This window comes from Tachypleus tridentatus, chromosome 2 (assembly GCF_004210375.1).
Source record: "Tachypleus tridentatus isolate NWPU-2018 chromosome 2, ASM421037v1, whole genome shotgun sequence".
NCBI classification, from domain to species: domain Eukaryota; kingdom Metazoa; phylum Arthropoda; class Merostomata; order Xiphosura; family Limulidae; genus Tachypleus; species Tachypleus tridentatus.
This window is the reverse complement of record NC_134826.1, coordinates 53,226,538-53,250,203: the sequence shown is the minus strand read 5'-3', so window position 1 is coordinate 53,250,203 and position 23,666 is coordinate 53,226,538. Positions and strand designations below refer to the sequence as shown.

At 34.2% G+C, this 23,666-nt stretch overlaps 1 protein-coding gene across 2 annotated transcripts in view; it reads right to left on the bottom strand.

The window, feature by feature from the left end:
- Positions 1 to 23,666, bottom strand: part of Sin1 (SAPK-interacting protein 1) — a 48,668-nt gene that overhangs the window by 14,736 nt on the left and 10,266 nt on the right. Inside the window, exons 1-5 of one of the 2 annotated variants that reach the window (XM_076487508.1) lie at positions 11,864 to 12,002; positions 9,502 to 9,894; positions 6,250 to 6,401; positions 5,438 to 5,607; positions 2,071 to 2,235 (exon numbers count right to left, since the gene is read on the bottom strand). In XM_076487508.1, coding sequence (XP_076343623.1) covers positions 2,071 to 2,235; positions 5,438 to 5,607; positions 6,250 to 6,401; positions 9,502 to 9,894; positions 11,864 to 11,903 — 920 coding nt within the window. In that variant the 5' untranslated portion in view covers positions 11,904 to 12,002. Of the gene's footprint in view, positions 1 to 2,070; positions 2,236 to 5,437; positions 5,608 to 6,249; positions 6,402 to 9,501; positions 9,895 to 11,863; positions 12,003 to 23,666 lie in introns of those variants that run through there. The other variant, XM_076487509.1, reaches the window with a different exon arrangement.

Below are 23,666 nucleotides of genomic sequence, written 5' to 3'. Positions count from 1 at the left end.
CTCATTCAGATTATGTAATCACTTTCTCGTGATAAAACATTCAGAATGGGTTTCTACAAACAGGACTGTTGTGATTATTGTGTGGGAATGTCAGAGGAGGCAAGTATTATTGGAAATTCATTTTCAGTTTAAGAAAATCTTAACTTCCAACACACATGCACTTCTGCTGACAATACAGCTAGAACCCCACACAGAGAAGGTGAAATAACCAGTGCAGGTGTGATCCACACAGAAAGTGTCTGTAAAGAATAGGATCGTAACAACAATAAACATGGTGTAAGAGTTAGGGAACTGTACCACACCTAGAACATGTATGCTCTTAACCTGAAATTTAGTTTCTGTATCAAAGGTGGAATAGCAAATAATTAATTGTCAGCATAGGTCAACCCCAACTACAAAGCTAATGTTCCACAACTTAAGATTGGAATTAATAGGTTGTGGTACCTCTATCCTATGTTAGTGGCTAGGACTACTGCACTGCAACGTTATACACGTAAGCTTTGATCCTGTAGCCACAGAATGATGCATTTCACATCACCTGAATCGTGGCAAGAAAGTAGGCAACACCAAAGTGGATAGACATTTTCCTCCACCTAAACAAGTCCAGAAGGCAACACCCCAGGTTCAGAATTATAGGATCATGTACACTGTACTGAATAAAAAGAAAAGAACTCATCTGGTCTGGAATTATGAACATTCATCCTCACTCCCCAACCAAGTGGACAAGGAGTATTCCACATGCCCTTGGAATTATGTAGAGAACATGGAACCTGTGCTTAACAAAGGACTTTGGATGGGACCACTTTGTGTTTGGAATAATAAGGACATTATGGACTTCTTCCATACACAATATACAAAATCGACATTGAGAAGGGCCAAGTACACACCAGCCAGATAAAGTGGTGTCAAATCTGAACTGGAATTACAAGTAGGCTCCTGCAAAGGGACCCTAAGAGGAGGATTCCCTATTTAATCCTCTTCTTCAAAAGTGGAGGAACACACTAACACTTTGGAGAAAAAGCTTCTGTCCACCATCCCAATGACTGAAAACTGGGTGTGGCAAAGACTCCTGAGCTCCACTAGTAGATTCTTGGAGATAATACTTATTGCAGAGTCCTGAGGAACAGTGCTCTGCTGATATTGGTACATTGGTACACTTTTTTCTTTTTCTAAGTTATTACAGTAATTTATAAATATAAATGAAGATATAACTGTAGAAATGCTACCCATGTTCAAAGTTGCAACATAAACTGTGAACAATCACAACATTTGTAGAAAACCATTCCAAACTCTATGTCAAAAAAAAGTAATTAAATCATCTAAATGAGGTGCTTGTGTACAGAACCAAGATGGAGGACTATCAAAATGAGGTGCTTGTGTGCAGTACCCAGATGGAGGGCTATCTAAATGAGGTGCTTATGTACAGTACCCAGATGGAGGGCTATCTAAATGAGGTGCTTGTGTACAGAACTCAGATGGAGGGCTATCTAAATGAGGTGCTTGTGTACAGAACTCAGATGGAGGGCTATCTAAATGAGGTGCTTGTGTACAGAACTCAGATGGAGAGCTATCTAAATGAGGTGCTTGTGTACAGAACTCAGATGGAGGGCTATCTGAATGAGGTGCTTGTGTACAGTAACCAAATGGAGTGCAAAGTGGAAACCAAGGAGATCAAGAAGTAGCTATACTGTAATCAGAGATACATGTTTTGAAATAAGTGAATGCATTGTCATTAAGAACATGTCCTGGGGGGTCATTTGCTATGAGGCAAAGCTCCCACCCAACTTTGTAGGTTACAGCACATATAAAAGAAGTGAAGTTTTCTTCATAAAGAAATAAAAATAGCAGAGGGAAAAGAAAGTTCAAAACAACTTTATGTCCTTCTAACCACCCAAATTTTTCTGAAATTCTGTCATCAGATAAAGTTCCTTTCTTAAACACTGCTACAGCTACCTCTACACTCTTCCATTACTAAAGTGTGCCAGAGGTAGCTGACAGTCTGGGTAGCACCACGCCAAGATGACCACACTAAATCTTCAACTAAGTTAACGACACTTAATATCAACTTACACGGTAATTACTGGTTCTACCTGTTCCTCTTTCTCCTGTTCTACCAAAGCCAACACTGGAAAGTCAAACTTCGAAACAGGTTCATTTGGATTAAGACTAGGAAAATCACCATCCACTTCACCATTTTCTTCTGCTATCTTCAGACAGTAGTAGCCAACATTTGGTCTACCAATAAAAAACAATCCTTATTTGTCAATGCTGTACAGGTGAAAGCATGTATAATGTTTTAAAAACCTGTGAGCTTTTCACAGGTTCATAGCTTGAAATATGCTTTACCATTTTTATTAAGTGAATTAACAAACTTGTTATAATACTTTGTTATTTAGTTCTTAGAGATGAGTTTTATACACCAAGGAAACTATATATTTTACTAAGTTACCAAGTACAGTTGTTAACCCTACTATGTATGACAACAATGTGATTATAAACACACTACTTTATGATTTTATTTTATACCACACACAGCTATGTATATACAAACATAATTTCACTCAATTTAACTCACTCATTGCTAAGTTTGTAGATAAACAATTCTCTCAGTGCCAGGTTTGTAATTAGATCTAAATAAGTAAATGGTGATATGTGTGTATGTATCTGTTTCTTAAACGTTTCAACATTTCTTGATCAGTGAGCACCAAACTTGATGCCATTATATAGAATAACATGAGGAAGGTCCAGTTTCATATCTAATTTTGGAAAACTACCAATGTTGTATACACTCTTGCATTAGAATGAACTATGTAACCATTTGTGTTAGAAATCTTCAAAATAATATGTCCTTCTTTTCAATATTGGTACCTTTATGCATCTTTGTTATGTTAAGAAAAAAAACAATTTATTACCTTTTATAACAAATGAGTTTATATTTCACCCATCCAATGGAAGGGTACTTCAGCTAGCATACAGTAAAAAACAAAAACACATTTTATGGGTTCATTACTGAAACTGGGGGAGTTTGGGTGTTTGGTATAAAGAGGAAAAAAATGTCCAAGAAAGAATGTGTTTGTGTTTCTTCAAAATCTACTTCCCCCCATAACACAGAAGAAAGTAGAATAAAACATTAGGATGTATGATATTAAACATAAATATTAAAATAATAAGTAGGATTTATCTAATATTGATTAGGAATAAAATGTTACTTATTCATAGTTTTGTCTTTCTAGAAAAAATGTTGAATATCTATGAATACCAACAGCAACTTAATTTTGTTTGGAAATAACACATACCTCGTTCTGTATCTCAGGACGGCTGGTATGGGTATTAACACTTTTACTAATGAAGCAAAGAACAACATTTTGACCTTCTTATATCATCTTCAGGTTAACAAAAAAACAACAAAAAACTGTTAACCTGAAAATGACCTAAGAAGGTCAAAATGTCATTCTCTGCTTCATTAGTAAAAGTGTTAATACTCATACCAGCTGTCCTGAGATACATTTTTACTTCAAGTGGGTTTATTGTCATCATGAAATACCTCATTCTGCATTCAGGCTCTTCATGTGCATTTGTTCACATCTTTACTTCTTAGTCAATATGATTTTACTGGACTCCTACTAAAACACAAGTAAAGCATTACATTAATTATGGTGTAAATTACAATGTATGTATATGTAGTTTTGGTTTGATATTTAAAGGTATGTATTTTTAAATCATCTTATGTATTTTCCAGATACTTGTCTAACGGTATGGCCAAACTGTAATGGTAGAACCTAATATTCCAGGTATTGGATCCTAAAGTTTGAAAGAGAATACCCTTCCATCTTGATAGTATAAAATTCGAGGTACCGATGGTAGTGTTCTGTACAGGGACATGTACAAATATGAACTAATGGCAGTGTTCTGGCAACGACATGTACAAACTAATGACAGTGAAAGTTTGTTTTGGCAAAAAGTAACACAATACGTTATCTGTGCTATGTCCATCACTGAGAAGCCTACTCTGGATCATAGCATCTAAAACTCATAAACTTAGTGCTGACTCCTGAGGGATATGAAAGAGTTAATAAAATATTGTGAATAATTAATTTAATGTTCAATGTTTACATTTTAGTCCTCAGTGTAGTGATGAAAGAGAAAGGAAGAAAAATAAACTAATTTAGTAATTTTCTTCTTTTGGCTAAAATTCATGTATTTGTTTGTATGATTTCTCTATTATGCATGTCTAACACATACCATTATAACATGAATTTCTCCATTATGCATCTTTAACATGTATCATTTTACCATGCTTTCTCCATTACAAATGTCTTACACGCATTTTAGCATGAATTTCTCCATTACTAAATGTCTAACATGCACCATTTTAGCATGAATTTTTCCATTAATAAATGTCTAACATACACCATTTTAGCATGAATTTCTCCATTAATAAATGTCTAACATACACCATTTTAGCATGAATTTCTCCATTAATAAATGTCTAACATACACCATTTTAGCATGAATTTCTCCATCAATAAATGTCTAACATACACCATTTTAGCATGAATTTCTCCATTAATAAATGTCAAACATACACCATTTTAGCATGAATTTCTCCATTAATAAATGTCAAACATACACCATTTTAGCATGAATTTCTCCATTAATAAATGTCTAACATACACCATTTTAGCATGAATTTCTCCATTAATAAATGTTTAACATACACCATTTTATCATGAATTTCCCCATTGTTCATGGTTTACAGACAAGGTAAGGCCTTCAACAAAGTCAGAGAAATTCCAACAGTTGCATCAGAAAGAATGCCATAGTTAAATGAACAGCACAACTGTTTCCACAAAAATCTAAATTGTGGAAGGAAGACAAGTCTTATGTAACATCTCCCGATGCATGGGCAATAAGTCATATGTAAGGTAGAAAAATAAAGAATTATGAATAAAGGACACATGTTTTACAACTTTTAAAGCACATTCAGAATTTTTTTATTATGTATAATTTGTTCATAGTATGAGTTTAAATTTAAAAGTGAAAGGTATTCATATGGTATTTCAGAGACAAGTTCACCTGTTGTAGATTTGAAAATTATGATACTGATTCTATAATTCATATTAAAACTTTTTTTTCAGTTCACATGATATTTCTTTTTGCCCTTACAGTGTTGACAGCTTTTTAAGTGCTACCTTCTGTGTGGTGGTAAAGTATGTGGTCATCCTTACAGTAAGTATATTCTGTTACTATCTTACAGCCTAACTTGAATTTCTAAGAGATAACAATTGATTATTGTACTATTTACAATTCCAGTGGCGTATTTAAAACATTTACCAATTGTATTTACACATTTCCGATTCTTCACACTTTGCAACAACGTAATATATTCTTAGGCAACAAAAAATAATGTAACCATAACTATGAGTGAGATTTTTACTTTAGTTTTGGTTCTTTCTCTTCATTTGTATATTGCCAACAAATCAGACCAATCAAATCTTGAACTTTAGCTGAAATCATAGTTTTCACTTCCAGTGGGTAAGCCTGTTCATCTGGAGACTGCATGGTTAGAAATATCCTAATCTTCTTTACCTGAGCTCCATCACTCATCTAATAAACAAATTTGTAAAGCCACTTAACTGGTAACACTTTGATTATTTTTATAAGCACAAAAAATTACACTTGAAATAGTTCTGGTTTTAACACTTGAAATAGTGCTGGTTTTAAGAAACGTTCCTGTTCATAAACACAATTTATTGGGTTAATGTTTTAGCAGAAGAACTGTTGCTAGTAACTTGTGAATAATTTTATCATATAACAAAATATCTTACAAAAAGTTTTGTTACTGATTTTGTTTCTTATAGGTAACTTTTCGATTATACTTTTTATATGGGATTTCAGACATCTTTCTCACAAAATTACTAAACCTTATATAAACACTTTATTAATGATATATTTCTTTTCGTCTTCCTAATCCTCATTTTTATTCTTATATTACACAAGTTATCAGTTAATTTATTTCTCAAGCAAGACAAAATTAATTTCACAAGCTAAAAATATTACATTTTAGTTGTTTAATTCTGCTGTGCATGTATTGCTTTTATCAAATTACAACCTATTCCACAAGCCAGCAATATTAAATTTATGTCTTTTTACTCTGCCATACATGTATTCCTTTTATAAAATTAAAATCCACAAATTCAAGATTGCCAACTTTTCAATTTTCCGCTAAAATTATACAAGATCTTTTACCCTTCCATCAAACTTGGCATATTCACTGAATGGGTTGTTTGGAGCAGTGGGGCACTTCTCTAATAGTTCAGATAGAACAGATGTTCTGGATGTTTGTGTATGTTTTCTTTCAACAAGACTTTTCTTGGGAAACATCTCAGCTAGCTCTGTTTCTGAATAAATAATATATTAATCCTTGTCATTAATGAAACTATTAAAATCACACGAAAATATACATCATGTGAAGTGTGTAATCACCAAACAAACTTGAATAAAACATCAAAATATACATTATGCAAGCTTGAATTAAATAACATACAAATACAAATCGTGTGAAATGTGTAATAATGAAATTTGAATAAAACCACAATCATGTGTAGGGTATATTCAAACAAACTAATGTAAAGTGTTTGATCATAAAACAAACTTGAATAAAAACATGAAAATACACACCATGTGAAAGCTCAAGTGTACAATAAGAAAGTTGAAAGATAATAAAGACTTCTAAAGAAATACCAAAACGTGTCAACTTATCACAGTGATCCACTACAGTACTTTATTCTTGAGATAATAGAAACAAGTTTTTAAATCTTTTATATTTTTGCTGAAAATTTGTACTTGATCAGATAAGAGGTAAAAAGTTAAAAATCATTAGTACCATTATGATGTTTTACCACAATAACATATACATAAATCTAACACATTTCATTGGAACAATGTAATTATTTCTTAATTAACTGAAATGAATCAAAACATAAATATAGCTCTTACATTAATTCTTTATAAGAAATATTTTAAGTTGAACAAAACATGAACATAATTCTTTTCTATACAAGATATATTTTAAATTGATTAAGAACCACATGTAAGATTCAGGGTTAATAAAATATTAGATTAATTTTTTAATAATCAGTAATTTACATAATAAGTATTGGGAGTTTCTGATGTGGGATTCCACAATAGAGTTCTCAGGCATTGGAGTGATTACCTAAAACTAACCTGATAAGTTGCTCCTGGCACACAGTTGACAAGTAGTGTTAAAAACAAACATGTAAAACAGGTTTGGTCATCCTTCCTCAATACTTAAGCCTAATTAGTTGTGAGATGTTCCAAGTGAAAAGACATTCACAGCAGGATGCTTGAATTATGCTGTTTTACCAGAGAATGTTTTGACAATATCTTTAAGTACTGGATTTTGTGATGGTGGGCTCAGGGCAAAAACTCACTCACTTGGATCTTTTAAAATCAGATGTTATTGAAATATAATAACAGCAATGAGGAACCTATGTTGAAACTAAGATGAGAATGGAGAAAGAAACACAGAATGTGAGGATACTTTATGAAGTTAAATCAACATATGTCATCATACCAATAGACTGATGTGTGATAATTTAGCACTAAGCAACATTAACTGGACCGATTAAGAGACTGTTGTGAGAGAAGTCTACGTATTAAGGAAGAACATCGCAGACAACAATTGAAAGAGGAATTAAAGAACCATGCCAGAAGCTTCTACTCTGTATTAGACAACACATTGTTAGTCCATGATGAAACTTTGTAGAATGTATGACAACTGCCTGTTGTGGAGACACAAGTGTAAAGAACAGTGTTTCAAAAGTCTTCCGCCTTTCGTATTCAGGTCAGTGTGTGTGTGTGTGTGTGTGTGTGTGTGTGTGTGTGTGTGTGTGTGTAAGGTTTTGTTAGTCTTTTATAGTGTCCTAATGGATTGTGGATAGTGTGTTATGATTGGTTGGATTATCACTGTTTCTGATTGGAGGAGAGATTTCCTGTAGATTCAACCAATGGTAGCCACAGGTTACTCACCTCTAATCCAGAATATCTGTTTAGTGAAGGTTTAATTGTGTTAATATAAAATTATTCTTTGATTTTTCTCGTCTTCCAGAATTTGTCTGTGTCAATGATTCTAGTTTTCTACCAGTTTATTCTGTATCCAGTTAACGTGGCATGCTCTGCAATGGCTGAATTTTGTGTTTTCATGAGTCTTGTACTATCTTGATGTTCTTGTCACAAGTTTTCTTCTTGTTTCTCCAATGTATGTATCGTTGCAGGAACACGGAATTTCATAGATAACGTTTTTGAGATACTCTTTGGTAGGTCGCTGTTTTCATTTTTACCAGAATGGACATTAAGATATTGTAGGATTGCCACCAGACTTCTATGTTGAATTTCTTGGCTATGTGTTTGAGTTTTTCACTGAAATGTTGCAGATATGGTAGGTAAATGGCAGTAGTGGTGGTGACTATCTGATTTTTTCTTTCTTTGTTTCTTCAATCTACCAAAGAATGTTAGTCCAGTTTGGGGCAAACTCAGAATTCTTTAATCTTACAAAATTGCTCAGAAAAGATGTTAAACCAGCCCTGAAGAAAACACTAATAAAATGTTACGCATGGCTAGCCAAGTTTTACTGTGTGAAAACATTGACCCTTTTTGCTGAAATGCTAGTTGAGAGCATTTGAAATGTGGTGTTATAAACAAATGATGTAGATCACCCATACTTTCCAGAGAAAACAAAAATCATGGAGAAAGTCCCGAAAAGACGAGTGCTGAACACAAGTAGAAAGCGTAACACATACTAGTTTGGGAATATAATTATATCTGTTGAGAGACTGGCAGAGATTTTGATAGATAAAATTGAAGTGAAAAGAGCAGAAGCCACTTGGCTTGACAACATTAGAAAATAAAACAGAGAAGATAAATTTGAATTTGAGAAGAAGTGATGACTGATAATGATTAAATATATAGAATTAGTTGAAGTAACAAAGACAGAAAATCAGCAACTGTTATATGTTTCAGTTTGATATAACTCACTGAAATGTGAACAAACAAAGATTTGAAAGGTCAGTTTTACAAGTTAACAACAGAGCATTAATTGACACGTTTTTGTCGGCATGCAGAGTCTGCATTTCCACTCTTACATCTGGCTGGCCAGATGTAACATGTTAGAAGTTTCTTCTTGAGTTATAGTTCAACACAACTATTATATAACATTGAAAAACCTACATAAAAATAAATTGAATTTAATCATGTAAACAGTAAGTACAATCAAACACCTGAATTATAAATCAAATACAACTGTCCACACAGTTATTTCAATTGTAAAAAATCTCCTGATGATGCAATATTTAAAAATTCAAATACTTTTCACTTACAACTATTAGCAACAAGTATCTTTCAGGAGATGATTATGTAAGAAAAAAAATATACTGACACATTTTTACAATCCTGTCATATGATAGAAAAACACCAAAATACCAGTCAAAATTGTGGGATTTCTCCAGGTTACATTTTTTATTTTAGCATTATTCTTTTTTTCCTTCTTCAGTCTATCCAGACGCTGAGCCGTGTTGGATCGACAACGATGTGCCCCAATAAATTCCATGTCGGAAACAATATCGCATGACTGGACCATTTCTGTAAGGTCAGCATCTAAAGCATTTTCGTAGTAGTCTGGCATACTGACCACAGGACTGACTGGGTTGTCATAATTGCTGCTGTCTTTAACAGCTGTACCATCTATTGGTTCATTCAACATCACCATTTCACAGATTCCAGTGTCATCGCAGGTGATGTAAGAGTGACGTATGTGGTACAAAAGAAACTTCCGATCATCAAAAAATGCCATGATAATGCTGAATGTATGAAAATCTGGAAGATAAGGAAATCAGTTTTATTTCAATGATATTGTTTTCAATAAAAATAATTTATATGACTGAGCTACTTTAGAAATGTATATGATTTATTGTGTCTTTTATTAACAGTGCTAGACAAGGGTCTTTAACCCACTACAGTTGCTAAATTACACTTAGAAATGGTGTCACTTTATTTCTGAAACTGTTCTATTAAGTTATTAATAATAAAAAAGTATTTAGTAAACAGTAGAGGTATATACCTCAATTTATTATTATCAATATGTTTATTTTATGGAAATATGAATACACTCTGCCTGCACTATTCCATGAACTAGCAGAAAATGAACTTGTAAACAAATTATTGTTCTAAAACGTTTTTGTTCTGCAGGAAAAAAACAACAAAAACCACAAATAACATGAGCAGTAGCACCTGGTGTACAAAACTCACACTTAGTATAGAGGTAATTCACACCAGCGAAATATTAGTGTTTAGTAAGTTGAGATGTACTACTGTGTTTTAATCCTGATGAACAAGACAAGACATTTTATAATATGCTATAATCTAGCCAGATGAACAAAAGTACATATGTTATGATCCAGCTAGATGAACTGAGGTACATTATAATATGCTATAACCTAGCTAGATAAACTGAGGTACATTATATTATGTTATAATACAAAATGATGAGTAAAACATATTATAATGTAACTATAGTTCAGTCTGATGAGTGAGATATCTTGGAATGTACTGTGGTTTAGCCTGATGAAGCAAGTCATATTAGAATGTACTGTGGTTTAGCCTGATGAAGCGAGTCATATTAGAATGTACTGTGGTTTAGCCTGATGAAGCGAGTCATATTAGAATGTACTGTGGTCTAGCCGGATGAAGCGAGTCATATTAGAATGTACTGTGGTTTAGCCCGATGAAGCGAGTCATATTAGAATGTACTGTGGTCTAGCCTGATGAAGCGAGTCATATTAGAATGTACTGTGGTCTAGCCTGATGAAGCGAGTCATATTAGAATGTACTGTGGTCTAGCCTGATGAAGCGAGTCATATTAGAATGTACTGTGGTCTAGCCTGATGAAGCGAGTCATATTAGAATGTACTGTGGTCTAGCTTGATGAAGCGAGTCATATTAGAATTAATTGTGGTCTAGCCTTGATGAAGCAAGTCATATTAGAATTTACTGTGGTCTAGCCTGATGAAGCAAGTCATATTAGAATTTACTGTGGTCTAGCCTGATGAAGCGAGTCATATTAGAATGTACTGTGGTCTAGCCTGATGAAGCGAGTCATATTAGAATGTACTGTGGTCTAGCCTGATGAACTGAGATATGTTGAAATGTGATATGTCCATAAAAATTCTTTGAAAAAAAATATTTCCATCCATTGGCATAGTTTTCTTTCAGTCTACAACTTGACCTTCTAATCACACATCTACTGGTATTATGAACTGCAATTCTTTCATTTAGTTACCATTAAAATGTCTTTACATCTCTAACCCAGCTCACCAGAGTTGTTAGTTACTTCGTTAACAATTGGAGTTGGGTCTTTTTACATCATTTCATTGACACATCTATTCCTTGTTTATTGATATATCCACCCAACAGCCTTGAATCAGTTAAGGGTGTGTCTATTCTTTACCCACATATAATATCTCTCTGATCATTATTTCATCTGTACACCTACATATCTATACATTCTGTATTATTCATTTCTCCTATTCAACAATATCCCCCCGCCCCCAACATCTCACTAACTACTTCTGCGGTTGTCACTTAGTAGTTGTTCATGATTTATTGTCGATTGTTTGTCAATAAATGCTAGTCTTTTAGATGAAACACACAACAGATAAACATGGTGCTATTACAGATCATGTTATGATGTCTTTATGCAAGTTAATACGTAACCACTAGAAAAAAAACTGGACTAAACCAATACTAAAACACGAATTTCATAGATGTATTAAAATACTTCGCATACCAGTTGTTGACTGCATCCCCACGTTGAACACGTTTTGCATAATTAAACACAGTTATCTGCTTAACACGTGATACGAGAATAAGTTAGATAAGACAAGATATGCAACACACCGTGCACATATCCTATCCTCGTGTCTGTCACGACTACAAAAACGCGAATCAATGCCTCACGTGACACTGCTAACGTAAAGAGCCGTCATCGCGTTAAAATGAAACACCACGACGTCTCCTTTGATGACCGGCCACGTGATTAATGCCGCGAACGACATTTATGACGTCAATAAATAACTTTTCTAGTCATTGTTACAATAGAGTGATAATATGGAAATTCTTCTTGAGGGGCAGAGTAGATAAGATAATTGCAATATTATTATATAAATGATGAACCGAAACGGGTTTCTTCTCAGTGAATGCTAAACGTTATTAAGTCATTACTGTGGAATGCAAGCTTTCAACTAAGTTATCTATGGATATCAAACCAGAAACAGTCAAAACTTTTAACATATGTAAGTCTGACTTCTCGTATTGTTCCGTAACAAGCAAAAATCTTTGCTTCTAAAACTTCATACACGATTACTACGTTCAACTGTTTGAAGAACAAAGGTAAGTATATGTACACACATACATATATGTATTTATTTCTTAAATACAATTTCAAAAAAAAAAAGAAGAGAAAACTGGAGTAGATAAACACACAAATATGGTTAACAAAATAGAATGCTTTGATGTTTTCGGACGAATGAAAGTTTGCAATTTAAGTTAAGGGAATTATTCTATAGTTGTATGAAGCTTCACCTAAACCTAATCATCGGTAAACAAATTTGTACGTGTTTACAAATCGTATAAATAACAGACACGAGTAATCACGTGGTTATTAAGTCCATCGTGTCCACTGGTTTCATTTCAACTGTGAATATTAACACACTACCAGGGAAATTATGTATTTCTAACTGGTTCCATAGTGTTCTAACATGTCAAGGAAACCATATACAGCTAACAAGTCCTAAGCCACCTTTCAGCAAAGGAATCGTATGCTACTAATAATAGGTATTAAAAGAACTAATGAGGTAAAGAAAAAAACAAAAGCGCGGACCAACGAGAAGCATACATATATAGTGACAAATGAAGTAACAAACGGAAAAACTGTACACTTACAACGTTATATTAGGTTGAGGAATAATTCGTGAGCGTTTTTAATTTCATTCAAGCATTACATGCAAAACTATACAATACTTCAATGCATGAACACATTACACCCAAAACATTTATTATGATACTTTATTTCATGTAATACCTAGGTATATAGTATGCATTGTTTTAAACGAAATTGCAAGAAATTAAATGCGAAAAGCAGATGGTGTCGAAAATGCTCGATTTTGTCCACTTGACATTCCATTTAATGAACTGAAAATGAAAGCAAAAATTAAAGACATATGAAAATCAAACACACCTTCTATTAGAGCAAAAAATTATCTACCAAATGACATGAAATATTTTGCGAAAGCGTTTCATTTATGAATATATTTTTTTAACTTGAAAAAACGCTCACGAATTATTCCTCAACCCAATATTTTTTATGCATGTACGGGACGGATTCTTTATAGTAGGTGTTTGTGACTTGTTGATGATAAATTTCAACATTAAACAAACAGCACACAGTCCACTTGTTTTAAAAATATATATTAAAAGAAGTCAAATGTTCAATAGAAAGTTAATTACCATAGTCGTATCCAGAACTTTAAACAATCGTCTCTTCTCCTCAAAGTTACACAAACTAGTTTAATTACTTTAGAACACAACTGATAAGTTATTCTTCTCTTCTCTGTTATTAAAATACAGTCTATGATAATTTCACTTTCGTTACACTGTTGGTTATTACAGCTGTATAAAAAGCTTTAAACTAGTCTCTCTTTTCGTTAAACTCCACACAGGTTTGTTCAATTACTTGAGAATACAACTGACAAACGAATTACTTTTCTCTACTATTTTGTACAATACAGTCTGTGATAATATCACTATAAATGAAAGAGCCATACAATACTGTTCTTTTACTGCTAAATCTAGAAACATACAATCTGTATATGGTTGAATAAATCTTTCAGTCATACCTACTTGATGTACATTTTGGACGCATATTTCTGAATATGATATGAACTTTCAACATACTATGAGCTGTTAAGATGTACTAATAACTCGACCAAAACAACGACAAAAATTTAAAAGGTTCTGGTAACTTACCGTAATAATGCAAGCGCCAAATCAGAACAATGGCACTACATAACGTATAATTCGTACATAGTTACGTAAACAAATTCACGATAAATTATCGCCCCTGGAAATAAGTAAATTTGAAACTCATAGTTTACTCAAGTTAAAACAGTCGTGTGTATTTAACATACAAATATACGGAAATTTTTGAAAACTAATTCTATAAAATGTGATCTATTACCATATACACTAATCACGATCTTTGATATCCTGCTCGTATTGAATCAATATTGTATACACTGCTTTGATCTATAATATAATTATTTGTTAAGGATATAATCTTCATCTCATGTAATAATAACAACATATAAAGAGACTAAAAAAATTCAATAAAATCATTTTGAAAGTGTTTACATGTAATGTGTTGAGACATATGTAGATGGCGCCTCTTTTAGGGGAGGGTTAGTACCGATTTCATAACTTGCACGAAAACTGTGGTAAGAATGTTTGTTTGTTTTGGCTATCTGTACTAGCCGTCTCTAATTTAGCAGTGTGAGACTAGAGGGAAGGCAGCTAGTCATCACCACCCACCGCCAACTCTTGGGCTACTCTTTTACCAACGAATAGTGGGACTGACCGTGACATTATAACACCCCCACGGCTGAAACGTCGAGCATGTTTGGTACGATGGGGATGCGAACCCGCGACCCTCAGATTACTTGGTAAGAATGATCTAAGATACTTAATATAAACGTGTAATTAAAAACCTAGAAAAACTATCAGTATCATAAAACAATATAAATTACACTACTTAGTTTTGTAACAATCACAATAACATATTGTAAAAAATAAAGACGATATGATAAAACTGCATTAAATATAAAAAATATATAGCTCATATCTACTAAAATCAAACACAAGTTCCACACTTTGTATCAAATGTATAGTTTGGTTTAGTGTGACACTGATATCTGCATAAAGGTACGATGTTTATGAGAACGGGAATCGAACCACGGTTTCACGACATTGACCAATACATGTTTACAGACTTTACTTATTCTGTCTTTATCAAGCTTAGTGTCTAGTATTTGGACTCATCTACCTAGGTTCCATGGCTATACATATACGTTATGAATCTAGGTTCCATGGCTATACATATACGTTATGAATCTAGGTTCCATGGCTATACATATACGTTATGAATCTAGGTTCCATGGCTATACATATACGTCATGAATCTAGGTTCCATGGCTATACATATACGTTATGAATCTAGGTTCCATGGCTATACATATACGTTATGAATCTAGGTTCCATGGCTATACATATACGTTATGAATCCGATTTAAAACGACTTCAAACAGAATTCATACTAATTTACAATTAACTTGTTTAAAAAGTTTAACACCATAACATTTGTTGTTTATTAAACTGGTGGTGTGTGTACACATACACACACATATAATATAATACGTAGGCCGTATCCCAATCAGTCTGACGAGCACTGGTATTATTTGAAAGGACTCAACGATACTGGATATAGAAGATGTAATGTGGTTGCCATATTATAACATATTATACTTTGCTCTCACTAACTGGTTTCTATAATTACTGCTATCTTAAGTAGGTATACAAGTAAATATGACAAGAAACAATCAACACTAGTCCACATTTCAAAATCAAGTGTTACACACTACAATAGTGTCGATACCTAGAAATACAGAACAACAGTGTCAATAGCTAGTGATACAGAACAACAGTGTCAATAGCTAGCAACAGTTCTACAGTGTCAATAGCGAGAAATACAGAACAACGGTATCAATAGCTAGAAATACAGAACAGTGTCAATAGCTAGTAATACAGAACAACAGTGTCAATAGCTAGTGATACAGAACAACAGTGTCAATAGCTAGTGATACAGAACAACAGTGTCAATAGCTAGTGATACAGAACAACAGTGTCAATAGCTAGTGATACAGAACAACAGTGTCAATAGCTAGTAATAGTTCTACAGTGTCAATAGCGAGAAATACAGAACAACGGTATCAATAGCTAGAAATACAGAACAACAGTATCAATAGCTAGAAATACAGAACAACAGTATCAATAGCTAGAAATACAGAACAACAGTATCAATAGCTAGAAATACAGAACAACAGTATCAATAGCTAGAAATACAGAACAACAGTATCAATAGCTAGAAATACAGAACAACAGTATCAATAGCTAGAAATACAGAACAACAGTGTCAATAGCTAGTGATACAGAACAACAGTGTCAATAGCTAGCAACAGTTCTACAGTGTCAATAGCGAGAAATACAGAACAACGGTATCAATAGCTAGAAATACAGAACAACAGTGTCAATAGCTAGAAATACAGAACAACAGTATCAATAGCTAGAAATACAGAACAACAGTGTCAATAGCTAGTGATACAGAACAACAGTGTCAATAGCTAGTGATACAGAACAACAGTGTCAATAGCTAGCAACAGTTCTACAGTGTCAATAGCGAGAAATACAGAACAACGGTATCAATAGCTAGAAATACAGAACAGTGTCAATAGCTAGTAATACAGAACAACAGTGTCAATAGCTAGTGATACAGAACAACAGTGTCAATAGCTAGTGATACAGAACAACAGTGTCAATAGCTAGTGATACAGAACAACAGTGTCAATAGGTAGTGATACAGAACAACAGTGTCAATAGGTAGTGATACAGAACAACAGTGTCAATAGGTAGTGATACAGAACAACAGTGTCAATAGCTAGTAATAGTTCTACAGTGTCAATAGCTAGTAATAGTTCTACAGTGTCAATAGCGAAAAATACAGAACAACAGTGTCAATAGCTAGTAATACAAAACAACAGTGTCAATAGCTAGAAATACAGAACAACAGTGTCAATAGCTAGTAATAGTTCTGCAGCGTCAATAGCTAGAAATACAGAACAACAGTGTCAATAGCTAGAAATACAGAACAACAGTGTCAATAGCTAGTGATACAGAACAACAGTGTCAATAGCTAGTGATACAGAACAACAGTGTCAATAGCTAGTGATACAGAACAACAGTGTCAATAGCTAGTAATAGTTCTACAGTGTCAATAGCTAGAAATACAGAACAACGGTATCAATAGCTAGAAATACAGAACAACAGTATCAATAGCTAGAAATACAGAACAACAGTATCAATAGCTAGAAATACAGAACAACAGTATCAATAGCTAGAAATACAGAACAACAGTGTCAATAGCTAGTAATACAGAACAACAGTGTCAATAGCTAGTAATACAGAACAACAGTGTCAATAGCTAGTAATACAGAACAACAGTGTCAATAGCTAGTAATACAGAACAACAGTGTCAATAGCTAGTAATACAGAACAACAGTGTCAATAGCTAGTAATACAGAACAACAGTGTCAATAGCTAGAAATACAGAACAACAGTGTCAATAGCTAGTGATACAGAACAACAGTGTCAATAGCTAGTAATACAGAACAACAGTGTCAATAGCTAGTAATACAGAACAACAGTGTCAATAGCTAGAAATACAGAACAACAGTGTCAATAGCTAGTGATACAGAACAACAGTGTCAATAGCTAGTGATACAGAACAACAGTGTCAATAGCTAGTAATAGTTCTACAGTGTCAATAGCGAAAAATACAGAACAACAGTGTCAATAGCTAGAAATACAGAACAACAGTGTCAATAGCTAGTAATAGTTCTGCAGTGTCAATAGCGAGAAATACAGAACAACGGTATCAATAGCTAGAAATACAGAACAACAGTATCAATAGCTAGTGATACAGAACAAGTGTCAATAGCTAGTATTAGTTCTACAGTGTCAATAGCGAGAAATACAGAACAACAGATGCTATTTTTAGCGTTATAAACATTCAAACTTACTATTGATCCACTAACGATTTAAAAGAGGTACAGAAGCAATATTTACTAAAACCTCCAGGTAAGAAAATGATACATTGACTATAGCTTAAAGAAACATGTTACACTTAACATTTATACGTTAGATGGTGATTGGAAATATAAAAGGTCGTTGCTTAATTCGATAAATACTAATATTCAGTCTGTATATGGAAGAGAGGGGGAAGAAACAGACATCCAGTGATACCTTCTTACAGTTGTCATTAAATCGTTATGTACGCGTAACCGGTTTCTCAGAAATTAGTATTAATGTTTTTTTCACGAGACTGAACACACCCAAATCTTAATCTTTCAAGTGCCAGTACACTTTCTGGTTGTTGTACAGGCCCAAGTGGATTTCTCTAAGGTCGTAAGATCTTGCCTCTTCAACACGTTGATGACAGTGACAAATCGTCTGTCCTTTGTCTGTATCTCTCCGTTCACATGTACCTAACGGGTCCATTATAATAATAAGAAAATAACAGTAACTAAACAGTGAGTCGAATACACCTTCCGAATATTTGTCCTGGTAAACTACTACGCCCCTCTCTCTTTTGGAGCACGCTGGGTGAAGAACATAATAAGCTTTCCTACAGGACCGTGCTCTCAACAATGCTGAAACTTCAGCGATGACTCTTTGATGTCCCCCTGCCTGAGGTGTTATCACAGAACTAACAACGTCTTCCCTTCGCTGTCTTCTTCCCATTCGCTGTGAATAAAGAAATGACCGTGGGAAGTTGTCTGTCTATTGAAATACTTGGCCAGATTTGTCACCAGGCCACCAGGGGGGAGACAATAGCGTGCCAACGAACACTTTGGTGGTCCTATTGGATCGACGTTCAAACAGTGAAATACAACACAGCTGTCATAATACGGGCAGTAAATCCTACAGAACGAACATGGTGTCCAAGAAGAGGGCTGTACATATCGTGGTTATCTATCAGTTCGATACATATTCATCTGACTTTAAGACGGAACAATAGATATAAACAACTGTTTCAGATTGTAAGGGTGTATTGTAATCTATACGTATTAGACCAGAAAAATTCAGAACGTGGATCAGACAACCTACGTGAACGAAAATTTAAGAAACATTGTAAAATAGAAAGCATGTAAACAAATCATCCACTGTCTAAAAACCATGACTGACACACCAGACATTATGTTCGTAACGTGAAGACCAGAAACCATGACTGACACACCAGACATTACGTTCGTAACGTGGAGACCAGAAACCATGACTGACACACCAGACATTACGTTCGTAACGTGGAGACCAGAAACCATGACAATATGACTGACACACCAGACATTATGTTCGTAACGTGGAGACCAGAAACCATGACAATATGACTGACACACCAGACATTATGTTCGTAACGTGGAGACCAGAAACCATGACAATATGACTGACACACCAGACATTATGTTCGTAACGTGGAGACCAGAAACCATGACAATATGACTGACACACCAGACATTACGTTCGTAACGTGAAGACCAGAAACCATGACAATATGACTGACACACCAGACATTATGTTCGTAACGTGGAGACCAGAAACCATGACAATATGACTGACACACCAGACATTATGTTCGTAACGTGGAGACCAGAACCGAAGTCTGTTTCCGAGTTTTAGCAAAAAAAAAAAAAAAAAGCACAAAACTATTTTAGCAGAATTCTCTCCAAATGTGAGCTGCTAGACTGTAGAGGGAAGGATAAAGGAAACAGCACCCATCGCCAACTCTCGGGCTACTCTTCACTGATCGAATAGTAGGATTTGATCGACACTCTTACAGCGCATTCAAGGCTTCAAAGTGCAAACTTCGTCACCGAAATCATGGGCTCTTGGAATCACGACCGGCCCTAGATATCACTAAATATCACAAAACACATTTCTTCTCTGTACCGCCTCCTCCGATGTTTTATCGTTCCTCGCCCAAAGTAAAGGGGTCGTACTAAGAACTTTGTAATGGTACGTTTGAAAATTAAAAGTGCAAAAAAACACACAACCCAAAACAACTCGTGGTGGACATAACCTAGACAGTCCATTTTGTACCTTTGTGCTTAACTACAAATAAAACGTTGGGGGCAAACGTTGTTTTGTGTTTTTGCGTACGAATTACATATGATACTTTAAATTTAAAAACGAGTAACATGCTGGCTTCCTTACTTTATTTAATGTTTCTCCTAGTAACTTCCAGTCACAATTTAGTTATTTTTTAAACGTAGGGTACTTTACTCGCATTGTTTTATATCGCTACTAGCAATACTCAACCATCATGACGTAAAAAAACAAAGAGAGAGAGAGCTATAAACATGAAAATAAATGGTTTCTATGTATTCAATTTCTACCAGCTATGTGATACAACATGTGGGTGACCAACTCGCTAAACATTTTTCAATATATATTTATTTCATTCCGTGTTTAATGTGATTCGAGTTTAGCCAATGTTCTCAACGTGCACGAGCTCTCTCCCTCACGAGCACATTGTTGCTCCGAAGATCGAATTCAGAGTTTGTGGCGCAAGACATCAAGCCTAATGCCCGTTAGTCATACTACCACACAAAGTAGAAGCACGTCCTCTATACAATGCTTACTGATAAGCCAGAGAACACACTAGACCTTCCGTACGTCACACCAAGCCAACGTTAAACCATGCCTATATTAACAAGACTTAACACATGAAGTGCCTGTTTTCTTGAAACATTACCCATTAATATATTGCTGTTTTTATTTTCATTTATTTTCCTTTTAAATAGAAAATAACAATAAGTGTAACAGCACACACAATTCGGCTTATATTTTCTTTCTGGAGTACATGAAGAATGAATACACATGGGGAACTAATCCATCCATTTTATGAAGTTTCTATTGTTAAAGAAAAATTATCTCGTGACGTATGCTGAAATTATCACCTAATCAGGTTGATAACGTTATCTTAAGGTGGAATTTCACAGTGTACCTGTTCCATAGGTGCTCAGATTTGATAAGTGTGGTCAAATTGAAATCATAACTCTGTAAGGCTAACAAGGTCATTTCTTATCTTGATTAAAACCGGAATTATTTACCACCTACGATAATTTTTATCCCATGCACAGAGATACTTCTTAAAAAAACAAATTAACTAGATCTAAATTTGTAACAAAACTTCCCTTTACACTTACAGTCTCTCTGTTTGGTGTGGTCTGATTAATGTTAACCTTTACAGTTACAGTCTCTATTCAGTGTGGTCTAACTAATGTTAACCTTTACACTTACAGTCTCTGTTCAGTGTGGTCTGACTAATGTTAACCTTTACAGTTACAGCCTCTATTCAGTGTGGTCCAACTAATGTTAACCTTTACACTTACAGTCTCTGTTCAGTGTGGTCTGACTAATGTTAACCTTTACACTTACAGTCTCTGTTCAGTGTGGTCTGACTAATGTTAACCTTTACAGTTACAGTCTCTATTCAGTGTGGTCTGACTAATGTTAACCTTTACAGTTACAGTCTCTATTCAGTGTGGTCTAACTAATGTTAACCTTTACACTTACAGTCTCTGTTCAGTGTGGTCTGACTAATGTTAACCTTTACAGTTACAGTCTCTATTCAGTGTGGTCTAACTAATGTTAACCTTTACACTTACAGTCTCTGTTCAGTGTGGTCTGACTAATGTTAACCTTTACAGTTACAGTCTCTATTCAGTGTGGTCTAACTAATGTTAACCTTTACACTTACAGTCTCTGTTCAGTGTGGTCTGACTAATGTTAACCTTTACACTTACAGTCTCTGTTCAGTGTGGTCTGACTAATGTTAACCTTTACAGTTACAGTCTCTATTCAGTGTGGTCTAACTAATGACAACTTTTACAGTTAAAATCTCTATTCAGTGTGGTCTAACTAATGAAAACCTTTACAGTTAAAATCTCTATTCAGTGTGACCTAACTAATGACAACCTTTACAGTTAAATTCTCTATTCAGTGTGGTCTAACTAATGACAACCTTTACAGTTACAATCTCTATTCAGTGACCTAACTAATGACAACCTTTACAGTTAAAATATCTATTCAGTGTGACCTAACTAAGGACAACCTTTACAGTTAAAATCTCTATTCAGTGTGGTCTAACTAATGACAACCTTTACAGTTACAGTCTCTATTCAGTGTGGTCTAACTAATGACAATCTTGACAGTTAAAATCTCTATTCAGTGTGGTCTAACTAATGACAACCTTTACAGTTACAGTCTCTATTCAGTGTGGTCTAACTAATGACAACTTTTACAGTTAAAATCTCTATTTAGTGTGACCTAACTAATGACAACCTTTACAGTTAAAATCTCTATTCAGTGTGATCTAACTAATAACAACATTTACAGTTAAAATCTCTATTCAGTGTGATCTAACTAATAACAACCTTTACAGTTAAAATCTCTATTCAGTGTGACCTAACTAATGACAACCTTTACAGTTAAAATCTCTATTCAGTGTGACCTAACTAATGACAACCTTTACAGTTAAAGTCTCTATTCAGTGTGACCTAACTAATGACAACCTTTACAGTTACAGTCTCTATTCAGTGTGACCTAACTAATGACAACCTTTACAGTTAAAATCTCTATTCAGTGTGACCTAACTAATGACAACCTTTACAGTTAAAATCTCTATTCAGTGTGACCTAACTAATGACAACCTTTACAGTTAAAATCTCTATTCAGTGTGACCTAACTAATGACAACCTTTACAGTTACAATCTCTATTCAGTGACCTAACTAATGACAACCTTTACAGTTAAAATCTCTATTCAGTGTGACCTAACTAAGGACAACCTTTACAGTTAAAATCTCTATTTAGTGTGACCTAACTAATGACAACCTTTACAGTTAAAGTCTCTATTCAGTGTGGTCTAACTAATGACAACTTTTACAGTTAAAATCTCTATTCAGTGTGGTCTAACTAATTACAACCTTTACAGTTAAAATCTCTATTCAGTGTGGTCTAACTAATGACAACCTTTACAGTTAAAATCTCTATTCAGTGTGACCTAACTAATGACAACCTTTACAGTTAAAATCTCTATTCAGTGTGACCTAACTAATGACAACCTTTACAGTTAAAGTCTCTATTCAGTGTGACCTAACTAATGACAACCTTTACAGTTAAAGTCTCTATTCAGTGTGGTCTAACTAATGACAACTTTTACAGTTAAAATCTCTATTCAGTGTGGTCTAACTAATTACAACCTTTACAGTTAAAATCTCTATTCAGTGTGGTCTAACTAATGACAACCTTTACAGTTACAGTCTCTATTCAGTGTGATCTAACTAATGACAACCTTTACAGTTAAAATCTCTATTCAGTGTGGTCTAACTGATGACAACCTTTACAGTTAAAATCTCTATTCAGTGTGGTCTAACTAATGACAACCTTCACAGTTAAAATCTCTATTCAGTGTGACCTAACTAAGGACAACCTTTACAGTTAAAATATCTATGCAGTGTGACCTAACTAATGATAATCTTGACAGTTAAAATCTCTATTCAGTGTGGTCTAACTAATGACAACCTTTACAGTTAAAATCTCTATTCAGTGTGGTCTAACTAATGATAATCTTGACAGTTAAAATCTCTATTCAGTGTGACCTAACTAATGACAACCATTACAGTTAAAATCTCTATTCAGTGTG